The sequence below is a fragment of the Rousettus aegyptiacus genome, unplaced genomic scaffold (assembly GCF_014176215.1).
Source record: "Rousettus aegyptiacus isolate mRouAeg1 unplaced genomic scaffold, mRouAeg1.p scaffold_m13_p_1, whole genome shotgun sequence".
NCBI classification, from domain to species: Eukaryota; Metazoa; Chordata; class Mammalia; order Chiroptera; family Pteropodidae; genus Rousettus; species Rousettus aegyptiacus.
The window spans coordinates 184420951-184444968 of NW_023416284.1; the positions used below are offsets into that span (position 1 = coordinate 184420951).

The 24018-nt window shown below is 61.2% G+C and overlaps 1 protein-coding gene across 3 annotated transcripts in view; it reads right to left on the bottom strand.

The window, feature by feature from the left end:
* Positions 1–24018, bottom strand: part of RPS6KA2 (ribosomal protein S6 kinase A2) — a 160539-nt gene that overhangs the window by 62961 nt on the left and 73560 nt on the right. The window contains exon 1 of one of the 3 annotated variants that reach the window (XM_016128112.2): positions 20058–20364. The exons of the other annotated variants lie outside the window; for them this stretch is intronic. Coding sequence (XP_015983598.2) covers positions 20058–20156 — 99 coding nt within the window. The 5' untranslated portion in view covers positions 20157–20364. Of the gene's footprint in view, positions 1–20057; positions 20365–24018 lie in introns of those variants that run through there. 3 annotated transcript variants of the gene reach the window in all.

Below are 24018 nucleotides of genomic sequence, written 5' to 3' on the forward strand. Positions count from 1 at the left end.
GGCCGCGTGCAAAGCCGCACGGGGCAGGGCCATGCGCACGTGACGGCGGCCAGTCCCCCTGGCGGCCTGAGACGTGGGCTCGGGGCTGCCCACGCTCTTGTCAGCGTTTGCACTGCGTGTAATTCTTACATTCGAAGAAACCACAAACGTTTTAAAAGTCTGTCTCAGCCTGGGATCTTGCCAAAATGCTTCGGCCGCATCCAACACCCCCGGTACCTGCTGCGCGTCGTGGCCGCGCACTGCATCCCTGACGGAGGCGAGTGCTGCAGAAACCCCGCGCCACTTCCGAGGCCCCGGCGGCGGCTGCCAACGCATTCCCCACACGAGAGAAGACGGGCCGCCAACTCGCGAGAAAGCCCTGTCCGCTGGGGACGCTGCTCCGAACCGCCGAAAACGATCGCCACCGTTTCCCACGCACCCGCGTCCACACCAAGTCCTGAACTCCGGTGCCGGCTGGGTCCTGGGGTCAGCCGCAGCCGCTCGGTTAATTCTGTCGTCTGGCTAGGGCGCGCGACCCAGCAGGCCTCGCCAGCGGCTCACAATCTGAACGGTTCCATCGGCACCTGCAGGTGAGCACGTGACACAATGCCGCTGAACCGGACCGGCTCGCGGTGCTGTCGGCATCACGCGCCTCGGCCACCGACTCACGCTCATGCACTTAAACCCCGACGCGGGACGATGCCCACGAGAAACACGCTCCTTCGGACAGAGTGGCTGGTCCTGGGCCAGCGGGAGGGACCCTGGGGGCCCACGGGCGCACCCCACTGCTGCGGGCGCTGCTACAGGCCGGATGTCGGGCGCCCCCAGGGGCTCAGCTAACGTCTGTGGTGGGGAGTAACTGGCATATTTTAAAAAGAAAACCGGCCTCCTGTCGTGAGTTTCTGACAGTTCCGGAGGCCAGTGTGCACCCTGTGGGGAGGGGGAGGGGAGCTCGGGTGCCGGAGCCTGCAGGCGCCCCACAGGTGCCCCACCGACAGTGAGGACGTGGCTCCCTGGCCCTGCCCAGGGCCCCTGGCTCCGCGACCTCCCCCTGCTAATAACTGCGCTGCCGACCCACTGCCAGCTGTTAAACTCAGACGGGCAGATGGGGCGCCGCCTGAGCCCAGCCGGTGACGACGGGAAGCGCGGGCCCCAGGGCCAGGCCAGAAGCGACGGCAAAGCAGGACAGAGCACGAAGCCAGGCAAAGCTGTGGGCTGTGAAGTCTCGCCGGCGGCACTGGAGGCCGGTGACCCCCAGGCGGCTCTTTGGAACCAGAGCGGAGGTCGCGCGGGGCCCGGCGCCCCACCGACGGAGCGAGGACACCAGACACCCAAGAAACGCGTTTTCACAGTCGTCCCACCAGTTAGCGCAGAGACAAAATCACACGGGCGAGGCAGCTTTAAAAAGATCGATCGCGTCGGCCAGGAGGCTGCACATAAAGGCAGGCAGCCGTGCCGAGCCGAGCGCCGCGCTCACCTGCCGGAGGTGCCGGCTCTGGCCCGGGGCAGACGCTCGCCCCGGAAAGCAGTGCGGCTCCTCCGAGCCGGAGCCACAGTCCCGAAGCCGACCCCGCTCGGGGCTCTGGAGGTCGTCAGAGGCGGGGACGAACGGGGAAGGGCGAAGACGCCACCTGCTCTCGCGCAGTGGGAAACGTCAGGGAAAAGGGACCCGAAACGCTCTCCATGGTTTAAGCAAATTACAGACACACTGCTGACCGTTACATAAAAATGCTCTTCGTTTATAACGGTGTTTGATGCCATGGGAACGCACTCATACTACCATAGTTTTTTTTAGGATACAATTTCTATGTTTAAAATTACAACAAAATTCCTACATAGGTGTAAAATTCAGCAAGAATGAATGTGCCCCCAAATCATACAGTCGGCTTGGAGCAGTGGGTTTAGGGAGGAGCCTAACTTTGGTGACTTTTCTGCACCCCGGGGCAGTGACTTCCACATACCAGGCAATAAATTGGTGAAAAGAAGGAAAACATTTAAAATTTCTGATATGAACCTACCCGATAACTAATTTTATATTAAGAACAAAAACATGTTATAAAACAGAAAATTAACTTAAAGATGATTGATTAGTGTACTAGGGCAATTCTGCATCCCCGGCGCAGATGGAATGTGGCCTGTCACCTGGCTGTCCCCAGGGGGTGTTGGACTTCACAGAAACGCCGCAGCACAGCTCTCCAGGGGATCCTGGACAGTGCTTACAGACACAGGGAACTCCATCTCGCACACACGGCCGGCCGCTTCCCACAACGGCTGTCGCACCAGCTCCTCGTGCCGCCAGGCAGTGTTTGATGGCCGGGGACGGGGGGTAGCACCTGTCCCTCCCGCCGCCGAGTCCTGGGGAGCAGCAGCACAGCTCCCCATCTTCGTACAAGGAGAGGACCAGCGCTCCCCCATCCTCAGGTCCCCTAGAACAGGGGTCCCCGATCCCCGGGCCGTGGACTGGCACCGGTTGGTCTGTGGCCTGTTGGGAGCCGGGCTGCACAGCAGGAGGCGAGCGGTGATCAGTGGAAGCTTCGTCTGCGTCTGCAGCCGCCCCCAGCGCCAGCATCACCGCCTCAGCTCCGCCTCGGGTCATCGGGCGTCGGATGCTCACAGGAGCACCAGTCCCTGGTGCCACAAAGGTTGGGACCACTGCCCCAGAATCACTTCTCGGGGTCTAACCACTGCCCACCTGGAGGAGGGAACAAGGGAGTCGGTCCGTGGTCAGGGGACAGAGGCCACGGAAGTGAGGGGCAGGCCGCCTCTGCACGCAGAGCCCCTCGGCCTCGCCTGGGAGTGCCCCTCCCTGCCCGCTGGGGGCCGCCCGCGGGGAGAAGGAAGAGATAGCGTCCCCCCCCCCCGGGGTCAGTGAAGCTGCACCAGATGCAGAGTAAGTCCAGAGACGCTGCCGCCTGCCTGCCTTTAGGGGGGCGCACCCCGCTGCAGAGGCGACCCCGGCTCTGGCTTCGCTCCTGTGCACTGCGGGCCCCATCTCACGCACGGGGTGTCACTCCACAGTCCCGGGGCAGGGGGGCAGGGGGACGCGCAGGCTTATGGCGGATGCGCCTTCCTCTCTGTCACACGCACCCTGAGGCCGGGGGCCGGACCGCCCGCGTTCCGAGTCTAGGACACGGGAGCACTGAGGGTGCCCAGGTCATCCAGTGGCTGATGGTCTGCAACGCGAGCTTGTCTCTCAGGCCCACGTGGGCTGCGGCCGAACCCCACGACCCGCGGCCATCACGGACACTCGCGTCCGGAGCCTGAGACGCGAGTCCAGCTGGTCACAGGCTGGGGGTGGGGTAGGCTTGGGTTTTGCCAATTCTGAAGTAAATTAATGACAACCTCTAAAACACTTAATAAAGGGTCCAGAAGCAAAAGACGTCCGGTTCTGATGAAAGCGAAGCGAAATTGCTTCTGTCCAGTTCGGTGAAGGCCCACGCCGGCGACGTCACCGGTCACGACGCGTGTCCTGACCGCATGGGCTCGGACGTGGACGCCCCGCCCTTTCCTGGGTCCCAGGACACTGGCCATGGCTGACCGCGAGGGAGTCAACAGAACCTTCCATAAACATAACGGTAAAACGGAAACAGAACCCACTCCAATAATTACCGGGAAACCACGTTAACCAGTCAGGTGGCTTGGAGAGCAGGACTCTGACGCAGTAAACATCTGAATCGGCAACTCTATAAAAATAAGACTTTAATTACCTTAAAATACCTAATAGCCTCATAAATGCGCTGAGACAGCCAGGAGGAGCTTGTGGGGCCCCTTGTGGGGTTCTTGCCGACAGATGAGCACGGTCTTAAACGAGCACGTCGCCCGCTGGTGGGGGGCGGCCAGGCCCTGCGCTGTGACCGCTTCCTCGACATCCTCTTTCACTCTGACTACGTGGAGCTGTGCTCGGACACACACTGGCTCTGAAGACCCTCAGCACTCGCCACCGGAGCGTCCCCGAGCGGGAGGGCCCAGCGAACGGGGCGCGGGGAAGGCGCGTCTGCGCCCGCAGGGCTGCTGCGCCGTCTGGGGTCCTTGGGTCTGCGAGGCCGAGAGCCAGGGGCGCAGGCTTTCCGAAACTAAGCCTTTAAATCTGAACGGGGGGCCCAATAAAACCGAACTTCCAGGGAGAGAGATTTTTAAATGATTGCTTCCTGAGCCGGTCACGGTGGCTCAGCCCCGGTGACACGAGGAACTGGGTTGGACGAGTGTGCAGGACAAGCTGCAGCTCAGGGGTCAGCTTCCGTGCGCCTCGGGCCTCTGAGTCACGTCACAGCACAAGTTTTAGGGTGTGACGTTAATTTTTACCAAATTCTTCACAGAACGTAAACAATTTAATAGGCATTTATTTTCTCTGGAAAAAAGTATCAAAAAATAAGCGAATGGTAATAAAATTCTTGTAAAAAAAGTTAGATGTGATTTTTATCAACTAAAAAGGCAGAATATTTTGAAAGAACTTTTTAGAGGTTCTTATGTAAGGTCTGCCATTATGTACCCAATTTAACAGAGTAGGAAGAAAAAACCTCTTGAATACTAAAAGCTATAAAATATAGCAGTGTAATAAGCTGGTTTCAGGACTTAAATATTTTTGTAACTTGCTGTGGATGGGAATTTGAAGGTTTAGAAAAATTACCTCGGTATATTTTTATCCCCCATGCTTTCCGCTACTTTGAAATTCTTAATCTTATCTTAATTTGATTGCCGACTTATTTTATTTTTAAAAACTTCATGGAGAAAATAGAATTAAAGTATATACACATATTAAACTCGGAAAAAAACCAAATAATTTTTTCAACATTTACTGCAATTAAGATAAAGCAATTTGAGAAGTTTCAGTCTAAATGTGCATGTTTTTCAAAGTATCAAAATACACATAAATTAGTTGCTGGAAATTACCAAATAGCTGTTTGTGAGCTGAAAGCACTGAGATTACGCTTGTCGAGCAGGCGCCCGGCCCACTGGTGCGGCCGGATCCGGCATCAGCGGCCGGGCTCCTGGCCGGCCCACCGCAGTCACCTTTGACCCGTGAGGTGACCTCTCCACTTTGCCCCCCGTGTGCGTCAGAGATGGAGCAGCTCAGGAGGTTCTCGCACAACTTCAGGACGGCAGAGGAGCAAACCAGCGGCTGGAGGAACCGGCTCGGGAGGGCGGGGTGTCCGGCGCACTTTTCGTAGCTGTGGTCTCGAGCGGTGCGGGACCCTCGGGCGCACACGCCTGACCCGGTTCCCTCGGCGCCCAGACGTGGCCAGGGACACGCACATCCTGCATGTCACAGCAGGCCGCGGAAGACGGCAGCTAAACCCGCCCTCCTTGTGGGCGCTTATCAAAAGTGGTGGCGGCCGAGAGGGAGCCCAGGGTGACTAGGTCCCCGCTACCCCCCGAGGCTGGGCGCACTTCCAGCCGGGAAGCACACGCAGAGGAGGGGATCTGGTCAAGAAGAAACGTGCAAATTTGCTGGTTCTCACCCTCTGCTACAGCACTTGACGGCCATACACATACCCGGGTTCTGCTTAATGATGACGCAGCTCACGGGGCGCACAGTCACTCATCTGCTTCACTTACAGTAATTTCATGAGCTCATGGGGGGGGGAGGGACTCCAGGTAAGTGCCAGTAAAAACGTGCACCTCAAAATCTACTTCGTGGCCAGGAAATGCCGTTGGGTTATGCCCTGAACGCCGTCAACATGGGAAGAAGTTCCATCCCGGGCTCTCCCCGCTGCCCGGCCCCGGCTCCCAGAGGTCCACCCCAGGATCCCCAGGGTCCCGCCCAGGCTGCGGTGGGTAATGGACGCCACCACGACGCCCGACCTGCTGGTGTCTGTGTGTGACTGGGAGCGCGGGGGCTTCCCCACCCACCTTATACCAGATCCTACTGACGGTTCAGTGAGACAGAGGCGTTCCCAGCAGAGACGTGCCCCGCAGAGCTGGGAACACGGGCTCCCTCCAGCGGACCTGCTCCCCTCGGGGCAGCCCGCCAACAAGCCAGCAGCCCGAACGTGACACTGGTCCAGCAACACAGACGCTGTGGCGAACTCGGGGCTTACGGGAACGCGTGACCCAAGATTCACGCTGCGGGCATTTTAAGGTCCTTGGAGGGGGTGGCGCCAGAGCGTCTTAGACACACACCGCAGAGCTCCAGTGCGGCAGGTGACAGACGAGGGACACCTGCGGGCCCCCCTGGGGGTCTGCGCCCCAGGGCCCAGCACTCGGGCTCTGCAGGCACAGCTTCCGGAAGAAGCGCGCAAGGGACACAGTTCTCCTGCAGCCCAGCACGTCCCGGAATGTCCGTGGAGGTGGGGGGTATGGGGGGGCGGGGACGTGTCATTCCATTGCCACACCCTCAGTACCTGCGGCTTCTCACCGCGACCTTCTCCTTATCGGGGGCACGAGGAATCGGGGATTGCTCCTACATCGGTGTGGACCACAGCTCTCCACTGTGTCCAGCTGTCAATCCAAGCACAGACCCTAAATCTGAAACTGACTCCTAACTGGGCAATTGCCCAGGCTGATTTCTCTGGCATTAAAAACTCTAGCACGATCAGTGAGCCTGTGACGGGCCCCGCAGAGCAGCGTGGTTCATGCTGCAGGGGTGGCAGGGCGGTGTGGACCGTCACACGCGAGGTCAAGGTCCCCGCCACCACCACGAACATGCTCCTGCCACCGGCAGCACCAAGGGCCTCCTTGCGGCCAGCCTCCGCACGTGACTAGCCAATGGAAGGGAGAGGGGGCCAGCACCCTTAGAGGCAGCCCCTCCTCCTCCGCTCCCCCGTCCGTGGGGATGCAGTGCCCTTCCAGGCCCGAGGGCGGTGCAGCTGCAGGATGCCGGAGCCGGGGGCGCCCGCTCGGCACGTGGGAGAACACTGGCCGCCGGCCAGGAACGCCGGCCTGGGCCTGGCTGGACTTGGACTCAGTCGCTGCAGCATCACAGAGACGCCGGGCCTCAGAGACGCCGGGCCCCAGAGACGCCGGGCAAGGCCAGCCCGGTGGCTGCGCCCCCGCTGCGTGGGGCGCGGGCAGCGAGGGAGGGCGGCAGCGCGACCGGGGCCTGCGGCTGCTCTCGCAAGGGAGCCCGGTCCCGCAGGCCGCGCGAGCGCCTGTCGTCGTTCTGCGACGAGGGCAGCACCCTGCTCCCTGCCGGTTCTCCACACGGCGGGACAGCCCTGCCCTGCTCGGCGACTCTGAGGGACACACGCGCTACCACACGGAAAACGCGGCCGGCGGTGCCTGGAGCACGGCGAGCCCCGCGAACGCCGCTCAGCGCGGGAAACGTCGCCGTCGCCGGTTCTGAGCGTCTCGCGCGGGGACCCGGCTCCTCCTCCCAGAGCGTTTCCTCTGCAGTAACAGTTCCGGGCAGCGAGTCGTCCTGCCGAACGCGACGCTCCCACGCGCTCGCAGGCACGGGCCGCGCGGCCTGGCAGGCGGCAGGGCCATAGTGCTCCCTGGCCGCGCCGGGCCCCGCTCCCTGCCAGGCGTGACCGGCCCCGGAGGAGGGGGAAGCTTGGCCTGCCGAGGCCCCTCCCCCCACGGCGGACCTCCAGCCCCCTCCTCCCGGACCGGGCCCTCTGCGCCCCAGGCCCCATCCAAACAGACTCCCCCACAGGTCCCGGCTGGGGAGCAGCGGCGCCTTGCACCCGAGCCATCTGCACTGGGCCCCGCTCCCTGAGGCTGCGGCCAGTGGACACCTGCTCATGACGCCCGCGACACGGGCCGCCCTCCGAGACGCTCTCCTCAGGCTCGCGGGTGTGCGGGGGGCCGCGGGGGGCCGCGGGGGGGGGGGGTCCTGCCGCCTGCGCGCTCACAGCTACTCCCAGCACGTCCCTCGTCTCCCTAGGCCGCGAGCTCCCTGCGGGGAGCCCCTTGGTCGCCTGCAGCCCACCCGGCGAGATGTAACCTGGGCTCCTCACATTCTGGCTTGGAACCTAAAACCGCTCGTTAAGGTTAATCCAACGAGAATATCATGCCTCACATCTGCGAGTCTTCAGCAGACATTCCTGTTCGAGCTGTGAAATACCATGCTTTCCAGCACTTAAATGTGATGCGACATCACAGCAAGAAAGTAACACGCGGCCCACGGTTCCAACAGCCGCGGGGCGGTGTGGGGGCGGCCCGCGAGGGAAAGGCGCGCGGGGACCCCACGCACGCCTCCTCATGCCTCCGCCAAGACGCTGTAAAGGGGACGTAAAAATAGAAATGCGCACGAATCCCGCTGCGAAGGGGAAACCGAAAGACTGCGTCCTTCCCGCGGCAACGGGACCCTGGAGGGAAACGGCCGATGGACGCCCGGGAGGCAAAGGCGTTGCCTTGCCCCAGACACGGCGGACGGGCAGGGCCGGTCACCCTGCAGGCCGTCCATCCCCGGCCTCCGGGGCCTGGTTTCCTGCTGCAGGTTCAGAACCTGGATTCGCCTCGAGGAGAGCACGGACAGCACCAGGTCGCCCCACGGTGCGGGGCGGGGGGGCGGGGGGGCCCCACACGTGAGGCGCTTGTGCGGAAGTAAAACGGTGGCCACAGTGCAAGGCCATGAAACCGACCGGACTCTGGCCACCCGGACCCTGTTCCTTCTGGGAGCCTCAGACCCGAGTGCTCGCAGGGTTAGAACCGGCCACACGCTCGCCTGTTCAGTGCGGGGACCGGGCTACAGCGGGCCCTCGCCTTCCCTGCCGTGTTGCGAGAACAGCGAGGGGCACTGGGAACTCGGCCCTGCACAGAGCTGTGCTGAGCCCGGCGCCGCGCTAGGAACCTGGGTGTGCGAGCAGGTCGCAGGGGCCCCCAAAGTGACCGCAGTCACAGTGCGGCGATGGGGTCAGCACGACGGTCACGGCTCCTGGCTGCAGACACCGGCGTCCGGAAGCCGCGGCCGCCCCGCCCCACGGAGGGAGGCGCTCCCGCCCGGGGCCTGCACGCGGCTACAGCCCCGCAGCTCGCTGACGATCGGACGAGCACGAAGCTTAAAAACGCACCAACGACCGGAGCAGACGTTTCTCCGAAGACGACGTGGTGCCCACAGCACTCGGCATCAGGGCCACAGCGGGGCGTCACCTCGCGCCGGCGGGAGGGCTGTGGACGGAGGTGGACGGCGACCGGTGCGGTGAGAAGCCGGCAGAGGGCCGGGCCCCCTGCTGCCGCCCCGCGGGACGTCGGGGAGTTACCGCCCGACCCCGCTGTTCCGGTCCCAGTCACCCCGGGACGTGAGTCCCGCACGCGAGCTGGCACGCACGGCCACAGCGGCCCTGGTCACACGAGCCGAGACTGCAAACAGCCCCGCGACCACCGTGACCACTGCGGAAGTCGCTTGAGTCACAGCCACAAAGGGGACCAGCGGGCGTAAGGAGACGTGCCCGCGACACACGGATGCACCTCGCACGCGAAACGCAGGCCGCCAGTCACACGGCACTGCGGCGCAGGAACCCACCTGCACGAAGTGCGGGGGGCAGCGGAGCTCCAGGCGCGGGAAGTGGGGAGCGGCTCCCAGGGCTGTCGGAGGGGCCGAGGAGGGGGAACGCGTGAGTCGCGGCTTCTGGGCACAAGGGATTTTCGGGGGGCGACAGACAAGCCCCAGTTTGCGGCGGCAGCCGCGCAGCCCTGTGGCTCTACGAAGCACGTGGGGCGCACGCGTCAGGGGCGAACGGTGCGGGACGCGAAGTGGGTCTCGTACAGCTGTTCACAAAACGGGGAACAGTCCGCACGGCGGGCAGAGAGCATCCTCCTCACGCATCCGATCCTGAGTCTGAGTCCGTTCTCAGAGACCACCAAGAGACGTGGGCTCAGCGTGCGATGGCAATGTCCACAGGACGCCGCTCCGGACGGGCCAGAGTCTCCGCGGGGGAGGGGCGCGACACACGCGAGAAGCGGGTCCCCCGGGTGCGAAGTCCGCTCCCTCAGCCACCACGGCTAGAAGTGGGGTGACTCTATTTGCGCGGTGGTAACAAATATCTCTGTACCACGTAAACTTAACTCGATTTGGTGCTACGAAAAAAACACGCTCGTCTCCCGGAACCTGACGATCTACGGGCAGGTGAAGGAAAAGTCCCTCCGAGAACTCCCACTTCAGACCTGCAGTCTCCTCGTCTCTGGGCGGCAGAGGTCGGGGCGGCCCTTGCGTCTCGGGGAGACATCCCGTTTTGGCACCGCCTGGACCTGCGCGGCACCAGAGCGAAGTCCCCGACGCCGTGCAGGGCGCCGCCAGCGAGGAGCGGGCGGTGCGGCCCCGGTGCCCTCCGCCGCCTCCGGGCTGCCACGGCGTCCCGAACCCGGACCACCAGGAGGCTGCGCACAGCTCTGCAGAGCAGGACCTCCACACACCACAAAACGACCTCGACACGAGAAGCTAAACCGTTGGGGACGGGGACCTACTCTGCGTGCCGCTGCCAGTGCATGTGGGTCCCAGGGTCGGCCCAAAGTCAGCTGACCCTGCCGGTGCGTGGGAAACGGGGGTGGGGGGAGGGAGTGGGGGGGTCCCTCCACTGGGGAATGAGGAGGCTGTGATTCCCTTCCTCCCCGTGAACAGACGCTCTTCTAGACGGCTGCTGTGCAAACCGGGGTTCTCTGGGACCCTGGGGTTCTGTGGCCTGCCCCAGACCCACAGTGGGGCGGGGCACGGGGTGTCAGGCAGGAGCAGCGGGGGCAGGCTGGGGCGGGACGCCGCGGAAGGACGGCGTTCGTGGACTGCTGAAGACGTCATGCGGGCACTTCCCGTCTCTCCTCCAAAGGGAGGTCCTGCCTGCGGGCGAGGACGAGGTTCCAGGCCGTGTCAGAATGAACTGCTGCCCCCCTGGCACTCGGGAGGGGCCGTGACTTCCTGGAACGTGCAGTAAGGGCCGAGAGGCTGTCACCGTGAAGTGCCACTGCGGCTTGAGCAAGGGCCCTGGGGACACAGCGCGTGGCGGGGGCAGGGGTGGAGGCGGCGGTGGGGCAGACGCCGTGGGCAGGGGCTCCCATGGGCAGGGGCGCCCGTGCTCTCAGAGGGAGAGCTGGCGGGAAGGCCCAGGCCACGGCCACGTCCAGGTCCCGGACAGAGCCTGCCCCTCCTGGGGCCCCGACAGTCTATGGCTCGCAAGCTTCTAAGTGAAATTACTGCAAACGCTCGGGTTCAGAGTCTGAAAGCTTTTACACTTGACGAGAAGCTGCCTTCGGGGAGGTCGCGAAGCCATCTTTCCCGGAATCGGGGCCACGCGTCCGCAAGCACCAGCTTTCAGAACCAAAGTCCCCACCGACTTGTGCCGTTTCCCAGTTAGGAAAAATGGCCAGCATTAACGCACTCTGAAATTTCCAATCTGTTTTTAAAATGTTGATAGTTTCTCAATCCTTAAGGATGTTCTATGGCTTCAAAACTTTTTAAGTGATAAAAATGATCTATTTATTTCCACAATCTTTATTGCAAGATGGCACGGCAGCCGCTGTGCTGTGAGTGCGGGTCAGACGCCCCGTCTCCAGAGAGCTCCAGAATGCTGCGGAGCAGACTCCCAGGCAGTAAGCGGCTGGGTGCCCGGACGGCCACGCGGGCACGCGGTTCTGCGACGGATCAGCTGCTTCGCGTGCAGTGGCGTTAACCCCACCAGTCGCGGTCACTGCCACGTTCCCAAACCTACGTCCTAGAGGAACTTCCTGGCACCTGGAGAATATTCAGGCAGCACCCGAGACGGATGTGCCCGAGGGACCTCCAGGGACCTCACGCTGACGGACCCAGACGCACACACCTCACAGAGGATGTCCACACAGGGCATGGCAGGGGACAGTCCTGACGGGCACTCACAGCTGTACCCGGACACGGGGCCACCTGGGGTTGGGCCTGATGCTCCCGGATCGGCCACGAGCTGGTCCGAGCAAGGTTCGTACAGCCCCGCACGGCACCCACGCCGAGCAGAGCTGCGGCCACGCAGAGGACAGTGCGGGGCCAGGCACGTCCTCCCCACAGCGCAGGCGGCATGGGGCGCCGAGGCCCCCTGACCCTGCGGATGGATCCGTGATGCAGGGAACATTCTGGAACTCCAGACATGGTGGAGATGGGTGCCGGGCCCACACCACAGCCCCCCCCCCCCCGCTGGCTCCTCTGTCCAGCACGCTCCACTGCTGTCGGCCGCGACCCTGGCAGAGCTGCCCCCCAGGCTGGGACTCGGGCGGCACTGGCCCCTCAGCCGTGAGCCACCCCCCTCCCCCATTCCCACGGACCTGCCCTGTCCGGACGAGGGGGCTCAGGGTCCTCGGAAGAAAGGCGTGGGGTCTGGGCACAGACAGGGAGCGGACGGGGAGGCCGGGCTCGGGGGGCGGGAGGTGACGGGGCGGGTGGGTCGGCGCCCGGCTGCGGCGGAGGCCGAGCAGCGACACAGACGGGCCGCAGACGGTCCGTTACAGACGGTCCGTTACAGACGGGCCGCTCCCGGCGCTTAGCCTCTGGGCGGGTGGGGGTGGGGCGGCAGCGGGCAACTGCGGGAGCCACTCGCTCCCTCCTGGTGGCCCGGACACGTGTCCGCCCTCCCCCGCCGCCCACGGCCGTTTCTGTCAGCGGCACACTCCCCTCGTGGAGGCGAGGGCTCGAGGGTCACGACCTCGATGGCGCGAGGCGGCAGAGGGAGAGGCGAGCCACACGGAAGGGGAGGGGGAGACGAGGCCTCGTGGCCGTGGCCGTGGCACTGAGCGTGCCTGGGAGCCCGGGCTGAGCTCCCCGCGCCCTCCGGTCTTCACGGGGTCACACGCCGGACTCCCCCGTGCGCGCTTTGCTGGGATCTGTGAACAGAGTCCTGCCCCAGCCTGAGCCGTGCCGGGCTCGGCACGAAGGCCGTGGGCGATGGGCAAGGCGGCCTCATCCGCCCCCGCCGCCCACAAAGCGCGCTCGGCCCGTGCTCCCGCCTTCCCGCTTAGCTCGCCTGCTTTTCTTTCCTTCCTCTATCTGCAAAGTCAGCCAAAACAGTCACTTTAGCAAGTGGCGGGACGAGTGTGCCGCGGCCGCCGTGGGCTGCGGGCACCAGCGTGTCCGGCGTTTCTCTGGTGGACGGGGCCGGGATGCACTGACAGCCGGGGAGCGGGGCGCCTCACGGGCGAGTCTCCCAGGCCGCCCCCTCCAGGGCCCTCTGCCGCCCCGGCCCGGCCCCGGCCCGGCCCCCCCAGCATCCAGCTGTCTGGTTCTCTCCCACACGGACGCTCCAAGGCACCTTCTCCTCCGCCACAACCCCCGTTTCAGAGCAAGGAGCGTCTCCTGCTTTATCCTGAGACCGTCCACACTACAGTTTGGATGTGAGGATACACCTGGATGTTAATACTGTATCTAACATCGCTTCTGGAAAGTTCGCAATTACCCTGGGTCAAACGTGACAAAGTTGGGACCTAAATGAGCAATTCCTGAAGCAGTCTAGAGCTGCTCTTCCATAACCACTCCAGAAGAGTCTTCAGAAGGACCCCCCACCCTGGTCCTGCCCCACGTTTCACCGAGTGAATGCCACGCGCCTGCGGCCCTCGGGCAGGACAGTGTGGCCGAGACGTCTCGCTGCAGAGAACACCGCAGCTCACGCTGACGGCCCAGCGGGCCCTGCTCGCGCGGTGGCCGGTGTCCGGCAACCCCAGGACCGCAGAATGTGGCCGACAAGCGTGCGGGGGAAGCGTGTTTTGCTTAGCGTGTCGACCGTGCTGAGAGCCCGCTCTGGCCCCCGGAGGAAACGCCCAGGCCGGCAGCCTAAGCGCGCCTTCTCCGCTGCGTGTCCTCTGCATCGTGCTGGCTTCAGCTCGGAGAGCGGAAGGGCCACAGCCCTTTCCCGGCCGAAGCCAGACGACTTCCTCGGGATCGCCGCAGCGCTGGGCCGGGGCGGGGGCTGGCGCCAGGGACCACGGCGCGAATGGCCCCCTGCTCCGCGGGAGCTGCTGCCTCCACAGATCACGTCCAAAGGACAGCAGGGCGGAGTCGACCTTCGCTCCCGCTGACCTGGGTAGTTACGACCTGGGAAAAGCTGGCTTTGCGGTGATGTGCACGCGGAGGGTGAGGGAGAGGGGTTGGAAAGGAGAGAAACCTTCGCCCCCCCCATGTAGTGCACCCCCTTACAGACAGGGTCCGGCCGGCTTGGTGTCACGCCACAAGGTCCAAGTGCAGCCCCCCCGCCCCGTGACGGGGCCCGTGTCCTCACGTTCGAGCATCCAGGAGCCCGTTGGCGCTATGAAGGGGGTGACCCTGCTTGAAAAGACGAGGTGGCCTGGCGAGGCGGACAGCAGCACGAGGGATGTGAGGGGCCAGGACAAGCGGCGGCCGGCAAGGCGGGGCACGGGCAGGGGCTCCGGGCGGCCGAGAGGGGACAGGAACACAGCCTGCAGGCCACACGGACCGCTGCACACGCGGCTTGTGGAGGGTGGCGGCTGCGTCCTGGCTGGACTCAGCAGGGCTCTCTGGTCAGCGGGCTCCAGGCCACCCGTCCCTGGGCCTCAACCGACACATGGGAGTGGCCGGTGGCCATCAGTTCTGTCCTGACACTCGCCCTGGACGGTGTTCGCCGGGCCGCTGTTGGGGGATGTGCACTGGGGCAGGGGGTCACACGACCCCACGGTCACGAGGGGGGCGGGGGATGGGGTGGTGGTGTCAGCTGGCGGAAGTGTCCTAAGGGGGCAGGTCAGGGTCACCGGTGGCCCCTGGGAGCCAGTGGGGATGAGGAGTCTGCCGGGACGTCGGGGTGTGGGTCCTCCCAGAGTCGATGCGTTGGGACCCGTGGACACCGGGCCGCAGGCCCAGGGGACCCTGGCGGCTCCAGTGGCAGTCGGCCTCAGCGCACACGCGGTGGCTCCAGACGCCGCTCCGGCTGTCGCCAGGTCCCCGCAGTGGGGCTCCAGCCACTGCCCACCGTGCCCACCGTACGGGCCTCGGGGTCAGTCACAGCCGCACACGTCACGGCGCCGTCCTGACCGTCAGCAGGACGGCCTCCCACACGGCCGCGAACCCGACCTGACGCTGCACGTTGCACTGGCCACACGCGCCTGACCCTTAGCTTGTGAGTCACGGCAGCTCGACAGACTGCTGAAGATGGCCACGTGCCTTAGACGGAAGGGCTTTCACCAGCGTAGACACACCGGGAGACACGCGGTGCCGGGGAAAGCGCAGCGCGGCACGACCCGGCGTCAGCGGAAACGCAGGCGGAGCGTGCGGAGTCCGCGCCGCACGAGCCGTGCTCACCGAGCATGCGCACAAGCCGCCGCTCCGCTCCGCGCCAAGCGAGCCCGTCCTGTCTCCCCACGCTGCAGAGGGGCACGGACGGACCCCGGGGCGCCCGGCCCTGCCCTGCTCGCCGTCCTCCCGCCGGGGCCCAGGTCCCTCTCCCCACCCCCACCCTGCCTCAAAGAGCGCGCACGGCCGTCTCCTGCCCGCTTAGCAGTCTGCGCATCTAGGAAACTGTGCCCCCAGCGTGCAAGACAGAGTGAAATCCGGGGACACCGGCAGGGCGGATGACGTGGACGCACGCTTCACTCTTTCATGCCATTCCTCTGCTCCCGCGCGCATGACAAATATGCTCGAAGAGTCTTTGCTGCATCGGGCGCGGGGTGGACAGCCGAGCCCGCACACGAGTTTACTGAGAGGATGGGTAAAGGAGGTGAAGGGAGAAGAACGGGTGAAATCTCAATATTTTTGGTTTTCTTTTCACACGTTTTTGAATAAGCAACAACACTTTGGCAAGCTTACTTGGATGTAAGGAGAGAAAGCGTGTAATAAACTTGCACAGATAAATCATACCACAGAAACGAGCGTGAAGAAGGAACTTAAGGGTAAATAAGCAAAATGATAGGCAAATTAAGTATTCACTATTATGGACCATTGATTGTCTTCTCTGAGTTTTTCAGGCTGTTGTTGTCCTAAAGCCCAATAAAGTCAAGATTGACATAGAAAATTTCTTTGGATGCATTTATTGAAAGTACCTGAAAATCATTTTAATTAGAAATGGTTTTCCTGGACAGCTCCCAAGATGAGGAAGAGCTTACCTACCAGCACCAAGAAAAAGCCTCGCCGTCTAACTTTCCAAGAAGCTCGCCTTCTTCCCATGACTGGAGCCGGCTCCACTCAGGGAATTCGCCGAGATCCCTCAACTCCACTTCGTCAGGGCAGCACGCTTCACCTTTCAGGGGAGCAGGTAAAACACACCCTATGCGCACCCAGGTGTCATTCGCTTACCTATGACTGTGAGAAATCAGAAAGAATTGACGGCCAATAAAATTAGACTGACTCTGATGACGCCCATAATTCCACAGGATTTACACCCTACAGGGCAGGCTCGCATCTCCGTTTCCTCCCTCGCTAGATGTTAAGGTCACTGAGGGCAGGGACCTCACGCCCCCGCCCCGCTGCTCGGCACGACGCACACGGCCTATGCTAGAACTTCCGAGTGTGCGACAGTTGAGCAAATAGTAAATAAAGGAGTTCACCACCATCAAGATCTTGGCTAAGACGTTCTCCTTGTGTCCTTCTTAGTCACTCCCAACTGTCTTTCAGTAAAGATGTGAACTACAGGTGAAATGATAGGTAATGAAAGAGACCCAGGCGCCCCACTAGTGTCTGGGGTGTCTCTAAGTGAAGCAGCTTTGAGTGCTGATGCCTTTAGGAAGCTGGTGGATTAATCCGACCCTGAGCAAACTGAATCACTTTTCATTGACTTAAAACCTATAAGCCCCTCCCAGCCACCTCCCTCTCAGCCGTCCCCAGCCCCCGCCAGGCGTCGGAGCTCGCATGTCCCGCCTTCGGTGGCTGCCGGGGCGCCCAAGGCCCGTGGGCGCGATCCCTCCGGAAGCTCCGCTGAGTTGGGACGGTGGTGCTGGGGCAGAGCCTGGCTCGTGACGCTGCCTCGGCCCGCGGCGCCGTGGCGACGGTGCCAGCACTGGTGACGCGTTCAGCGGTCAGGACAGGCGACTCACGGGGTACACGCACAATGAGGGAGAGGACACACTTTATCAATATCTATAGCCAACGATGACTGACCAGCCCATGTCGCTCCATGTCAAGGCCTCACACGTGACAGGTCGTGATCACCACACTAACCTCACTGGGTGGGGACCATCACCGTCCCATTTCACAGTGGAGAAGAATCAGACACCGGCCTACAGAGCTGGGAATCCAAATTAAGTGCCTCTGATGCAAAGTCCAAATTCACCCGGAACTTTCTACTGCCCAGAAGACGCTCTCTCGAATAATAGGTTGTGGCAAACATTCTGAAATACTCCAAACAGTGCTCTCCTCTGAAACATTCCTTGCCACCCCCTTCTACCCCCACCTCATCTAAATGACAGCGACTCCAATAACCACACAACCAAGATGGCTAAAACCAAGACTGGGCAGCACGCGGTCGCCCGTGAAGGCTGCTTCGAAGCATGTGCGAGTGGGCGCACGAGCAAGTCGTTCTGCCTCCCTGGGCCCCGCTTTCCCATCTACAAAATGGACTGACCGATGAGTGACGTGCTGGCCACCGCTTCCAGCCAGGGGCTGCGGTTCTCAGGTGCCTGCTGGTGGCTGGGGATCTGGCAGACGCCGGGCCCTGACGCCTCTCCAGGGCACACACTGAGAAGCCATTCCCGCCAGAGTCAGTTACGCGGCCTTGTCAGTGGATGCAACGCCGACACACTACAGAAACATTTAAGCAATTCATAAACTGTTCCCAGGTCTGACGAAGAAAGCTGGCTTCTCTGCTGGTGAGAGCTTACAAATGCTGGGTTCTAGATGTGGAGTTGAATTTAAAAGCAAGGATGAAAACGTAAGTCTCTCCTTGAAGGCCCTTTTAAGAATAATGATACTATTTTAAACTTAAAGTAACTACTGTTATTTTCCTGCTAGTCACTAGATTTTAAACTTCAAAATTGATAATTTCCAAAGTCTCTGTGTGTATTTTAAAATACAAATTTCACAGAAACATATAAAATATGTTATCCTCTTCATTAGTCCCAAGAGAGGAAAATATACAACTGTATTAATTGCTTTACATGTCCTAGTTCCCAACTTCAAACTATCGACAGACCCCTCCTCAATTTCACATTTTTTGATGAGTGATTCTTAGCCTATAATCTGCTGTGAACACACAAATAGCCAGGATTCTCTGGGAAAAGATGGGAAGGTAGCGGGGCAGGAACGTGACATCTACTGGACTGCAGCACATGGCCAGCCACGTACAGATCCGCGTCGTGGAGACATCATGGGGCCAGGACTCTACGTCCTGTATTGTCTGGGGCACAATACCCAGAAAAAGGCTGAACACAGAGCAGGCTCTCCATAAGCACTCACATGACAAATTAGTTTGTAAGCTCTCGACAAGACCTTCCATTTCTCAGGGTTTCCCCCACCCCACCCAGCAATAGAATGGGACTGGTCTAACACGTCCACCGAGATTTGCACGAGTATCAGCTGGTGGACGCTGGTGAGTGTGTGTGAACAGAGCGAGGCACCAGGGCTGGTCATCCAGTGCTTGTCCCAGCGCCCGGCCATCAGCTCAGATAACGGACCAAGAGACCACATCTCCTTCTAGACAGTTTGACTTTCTGTCTATCTGATGCGTTTTTAGTGATTTTTAGATAGTTAACTTTCACACTGAAAACACCTCATGTCTGCGCCCTCCCAGCCTTGGTGCCCGTCACATTCACTTCTGAGGCACTCCCACATCCCAGTTCTCCCCGCCACAGGGTTCCTGACCCTCTGTGGGGTCACCCGGGGCCTCCCTGAACGACGCAGGGGGCTGGCTCACACGCACGCTTCCCCTAGGAAATGATGATAAAGGAGACAAGAAGTTGTATAATAAACTCCATGTTTTGATGACGAAAAATGTATCAGGTATAAAGGTAAATACTGTTCGGAGTTTCTGTCCTTGTCAACTTAGCTTTTTAAAGTCCCTAAGACCCAGGGAGATGACTTAGTTCAGAGAACACGTTTAATTTCTGTCAGCGTGAGGTTTAAAGCAATCCCTCCTTTGGTATTTGATTAATAGTTAAATTTGCTTGAAAGGACGTTTTACAGTCAGAAACCAGCCACAAAGATCCTTTCTAGTACTTTAAATTCAGATCCAGTGACGCCATAACAGAAACTTTTTAAATGAGTAAATTCCCTGTTGCCTTCATGTCTTATTCCTGAGCTTTGCTTAAAGATCTCCTAATTGTTTCAGAATCCATGCCTGTAGCTAATACCATGGCAGCTGGAACAAAGAAAACCAAGATAAAAATGTGACATTGTTCCAATCGTTTGACTTCGCACAAACGGACAAGCCAGAAAACCTCCATAGGTGCCAGCCTCATGGCGAAGGCAAGGACACTGTCAAGGGAAGCCCCACCCCCGTCATCACAATGTCCCTTTCTTACTAGAACACATTTCACCATTTTGTCGTCTATAGATTCAACAATGCCGTTTGGACACTGAGATGGAGATAATAAGATTGGATTGTTGGGGAAAAGCCACCAACCACAAGAGGGAACGGCCCACAGATGACTGGGAGACCCCAAGATGACCGGAGGAGGGAGAGGAGAAAGGACGCGATTCTCGGGGTTGCAGGACCATCCGTGTCCAGCCCGGAGCTGCCCAGGGGTGCCGCATCAGGCACTTCACCACTGGGCGCCTTTAGGGCTGGCTTCGGACTGGCCAGCGTAGATTGGGTTGTTGATTTTTTCATCCTTTTTTGTTAATTCCACACTGATTCAAATACGGGAAGGACCTTCACGGAGCCAGTGGAGCCGCCGCGGCTCTGGGCTGCTGTTCAGCGAACCCGGCACCACGGCAGACGCTGGGCGGGGAGCTTCCGTGCTTGGGACTCCTGAGGTGCCGCCCCGAGCGCCGTCCAGCCCTCCTCATCCACAGCGCCCAGGTGACCACCCCAAATCCTGCCCAGACCGTGAAACAAAATTAGTTAGAAATTCGGTAGGGGCAGAGTTTAGCCCCCGCTGAGGACCGAAGACCAGCCCAATTACTAGTAAATCCCAATAATAACGTTCGATTTTAGGAAAACCGGACCAGCTCTCAGATAACTTTAACTCCCCGACGCCTCTGCGGGTACAGCGCATGTGACAATGGGCTCGGGGTGGCCCCGAGCCCCGAGGCGTCCTCCAGGGCGCGGCAGGGACCCGGGAACCTGCGCGCTGGAGGTGACGGCGTTTACCTCGAGCCGACTTAGACTGGAGCTCTTGGAGCGCGACTTCTTGCGCAGGTACACGGAGAAGAACCTGCGCACCGTGAACTTCTTCATGCTCAGCTCCATGGCCCCGCGCCCAGCCGGGAGGAGCCGCAGGGCGGGAGGACGCGCATCCCCGGCGCATCCCAGGCGCGGAGGTTAGGTCCGCGGGCGGGCGCGCGTGGCCTGGGAGCCCGGCGCCGCGGCCATCGGCGCGGGGCGCAGGCTGCGGGCACAAAGGGCAGGCCGAGCCGGCCACCGCGGCCGGGGCCCCAGCGATCCCTCCTCCTCCTGCCGCCGCTGCCGCCGCTGCCGCCGCCGCCGCCGCCGGGCGAGGACCAGGCGACCCCGCCCCGCCCCGCCCACAGCCACTACAGCCAATCATCACTTGCTCTTCCGCCCCGCCCGCCGCAAATTCCACCAATCAACGCCCGCCGCCCCAGGCGCTCCCTCCTTCTCCGGCCCTATGAAGACCAGCCCCAAGCAACCTCGCCCCGCCCCGCCCTCTGCTACTACCGCCAATCACCGGCCGCTGCCACGCCCAGCCACACCCAGGCCCTCGTGCCCCTCCACTAGCGCCAATCAGCGCCCACCGCTCTGCCGCTCCGGGCGCCACGCCCCTCCCTTTCCTCCCCCCGCCCTCCGCGTAGTACTCCGCCTGTGCGGCCTCTCGCCGCGGCCCCGCCCACCGCTCCACCACCAATTAGCGACCGCCGTGGCCACCGCCCCACCACCAATCAGCGCCCGCCGTGGAGCACGCCTGCCACCCCCGGCGGAGCATCGCCGCTGCGCCGCACTAGGTCACCGAGCGGTGCCCGGCCACGCCCGCCGCGCGTTCTCTGTGCTGCTCCGCTGTCCTGCTGGGCTCCTTCTAGCTTAGGGCTGTCATTATGTTTCCTTTCCATAAAACATCCATTTACACACTTTGGCACAAAGCGCTTCTGTGCCGAACAAAACTTAATTGTTGATTAGAAACACTTCTAGAAAATGTAACAAAATCCGGAGGTACTTGCGCTCTGCACATCACCCCAGTCCCACAGCCCGCTTCTTGCTCCCGGCCCCTGCCAGGGAGCCCACTCATCACTCCCCGGTGATGAACGGTGATGAACGTGGTTGGGGGACGCAGGCAGCGGGGTGAGAAAGCCGCCCTTGGCACTGGCTGGAGAACAAAGACACATCCGTTCTCCATGACCTCCGACTCCATATATAGAAGTTATCCAGAGATGACCTATCAGGGCCTGCACAGGGAGTCCTGAGACCAGGCTCCCCGTGGCAGCAGATCTGCCTTAAAGGGAAACATCCTTTTATCTACAAATGCTCCTGGAGAGCTGGCTGTAGGCAGTCCCTGACCTGTGAGCAGGACCTGTGAGCAGGACTTCGCGCACCCCGTCTTGTCTGATGCTTGTGCAATGTCCACGTGTTGAGTTTATGTTTAAGACAGGGTCCAACAATGCCATCGACATGCCGCCAGCCCTGGAACGGTCCAGAAGCAGCTTCTGGTGCTGCTCAGACAGAGAAAGTCCACGCATCATGCTTCCCCTTCGCTGAATCAAAAGTGGCATTAACACCTGTGACAGGCTATCTTCACTCAAGTGAGTAAAGAGGGCAGGTGAGCCCAGTAAGCTGGTAAGCTCGCGCTGCACCCAGGCCCCAGGTGAGGCCAGATGGCTCTCGGGCTTTGGTGGATGCTGCAGGCCAGGTGGTGGCAAGCCCAGAGCGTTTGGTGTCAGGATGTGACCTTGGGCTCACTGTCATGTTCTGTGTTCTCACTGCGAGTCTCTAACAAGACCATTTACTGCTTCCCTCGAGGGTTCTGCCTGAGGTTGATTATCCCCACTCTGGGAAGCAGCTCGTCACCCTCCTCCCAGCCATCCAGGCACTGAGCAAATGTAAAGACAGGCAGGGGCGGTGCCAAGTTGCTGCTCTGACTAGGAGGGCGGCTGACAGACACTGGACGCCTGCCTGGGGACCAGCTCCGGGGCAGGAGGGGCGTTTCCACCCAGCTGTGCTGTGGGGCGCAGGCCCTACTCACTGGCCAGAGACAGGCTCAGCCCATGCAACTGCGCCAGCTCAGGGCAGAAGCCTTGGGGCAGGCACAGACCAAGAGCATTTGGCCTGCCGTGACAGGCCAGGGAAGAACACGTCCTTGGGGACATTCGTGATTCCCCCAAATTTGTGCAACAAAACTGTTCTATTGAGCTCGAACATCTCAAAAGAAAAAAGAAAAGCTTTTGCATTTCAACTGTGGACTTCGTTTCACTGTGAGAACAAGTCTGCTCGCCTTCGTCTTTGTCCCAGCGGAACGAAGGTACCGCTACGTCCCCAGCAACCGGCCACCGCCGCTCCCCATGCTTGCACAATGACACCCTCCAGGCCGCCGGACCTGGGGGCGGTGTCAGAGCCCCCTGCCAGCTGGGACCAAACGACCCTCACCAAACACTGGAGAAGAAAAGGGCAACTTCATAAAGGCTGGTGCCCCGATAGGGGGCTGCGGGGACTTGGAGAGAAGGTGCAGAGTCCTGCAGGCCCCTGGTTACCCCTGGGGATCTCTATTCTCCCTCCGACTTAAGCACCGTAAGTGTGGCCCTGGAATCTACAGTCACCGCCGTGCCTCAGTGCCGGGCTGGCTACTGTGCATTCGGTTCAGGCCGACCAATGGTCATGGCTGCCTCCCGGCCCCTGGCTCTGTGCTCGCGTTAGGGGTGCGAGACTGGCAGGACGTGGCCCCGACCTCTGGAAGCTTGCTGTTGCATGAACGAGAAGGCGAGCGAGTAGACAAACACAGGCGAAGAAACATGTAAGAAAATGCTACATGATCAGAGATAAATGAGAAGTCGATCCTAACTGGGGAAGTCAAGGCAGAGATGGCATTCGGGGCGACCCCTTGGGTTAAGGAGCCATTTTCTAGGCAGAGAGAGCAGGCAGGGGCCCAGTCTGCAAAAGAACAGGGTGAGTGAGAACTTAGAGCAGACGGGATTTCGTGATTAACTAATGAAAGTTAAAATTCCTACCAAGTCCCCAGATATATGAGGTGTAAAGTATCAAAATTTCAAAAACAAATAACTAGGCCAATTCAAGGAGATGCCGAAAACATGTCCCCTGGGCCTGGGCCTCCCACCGTCTCTGGGAACACTACTGTCCTGGACAGCGAGGGACAGGAGGCTGTCGAAAGGAAGGTGACACGGGCGACATCTGCCCGAGCGCCCTTCCCTCCCCCACCTGTGAAAGAGCAGCGTGACAAAGGCCTGGGGCGGGGGGTGCCACCTCTTTTATTTCAAGCCCCACCACGGGGTCTGTGACTTGCTGGGGGCACGGCGGCGTAGGTCTGGCGTCTGGAGCCGCGTGCAGGGGTGAGCGCGGCTCGGGGAGGCACAGGAGGGCTGTCCGCCAAGCGCAATCGCAGGGCTTGTGTTGGGGGCTGTGTGACAGCTCCTACAGGTCAGACGTGGCCGTGGTCAGACGTGGCCATGGTCAGACATGGCCGTGGGGGAGAGGGCCCCATTTAGAAGTCTCTGAGACCCCGCCCGGGGCAGAGGTCTGCGGCCCCAGGCCCAGGGCGGAGGGAAGAGCTGTAAGCAACCCCAAACCAGGGGCTCCGTCTTGTAAGTGGGCTGCAGGCTGGGCGGGGGTCTCCAGCCACACACACCTCAGAAGACAAGACAGCACTCCCTGAGGGAAAGGTCGCAGTCTGGCAGCCAGCGACAGCGAGAGGTGAGGGAGCAGCAGGAGGAGGGAGACCGATGTCCAGGTCTGAGATGCCATGCTGACAGCCATCAGGGCCACAGAGGACGGAAGCCCGGCCACGCAGGGTGGGGGTCTTAGCAGGGCTCTGCCTCAGTGTGTGGGGGGGGGCACTAAACAGCCCCTCGCAAACAAGGATTGTGACCCAACACTGGCACTAACGGGGGTGAGAACTGGCCCCTGAGAGTCTGTGAACACAGCAGCCCCT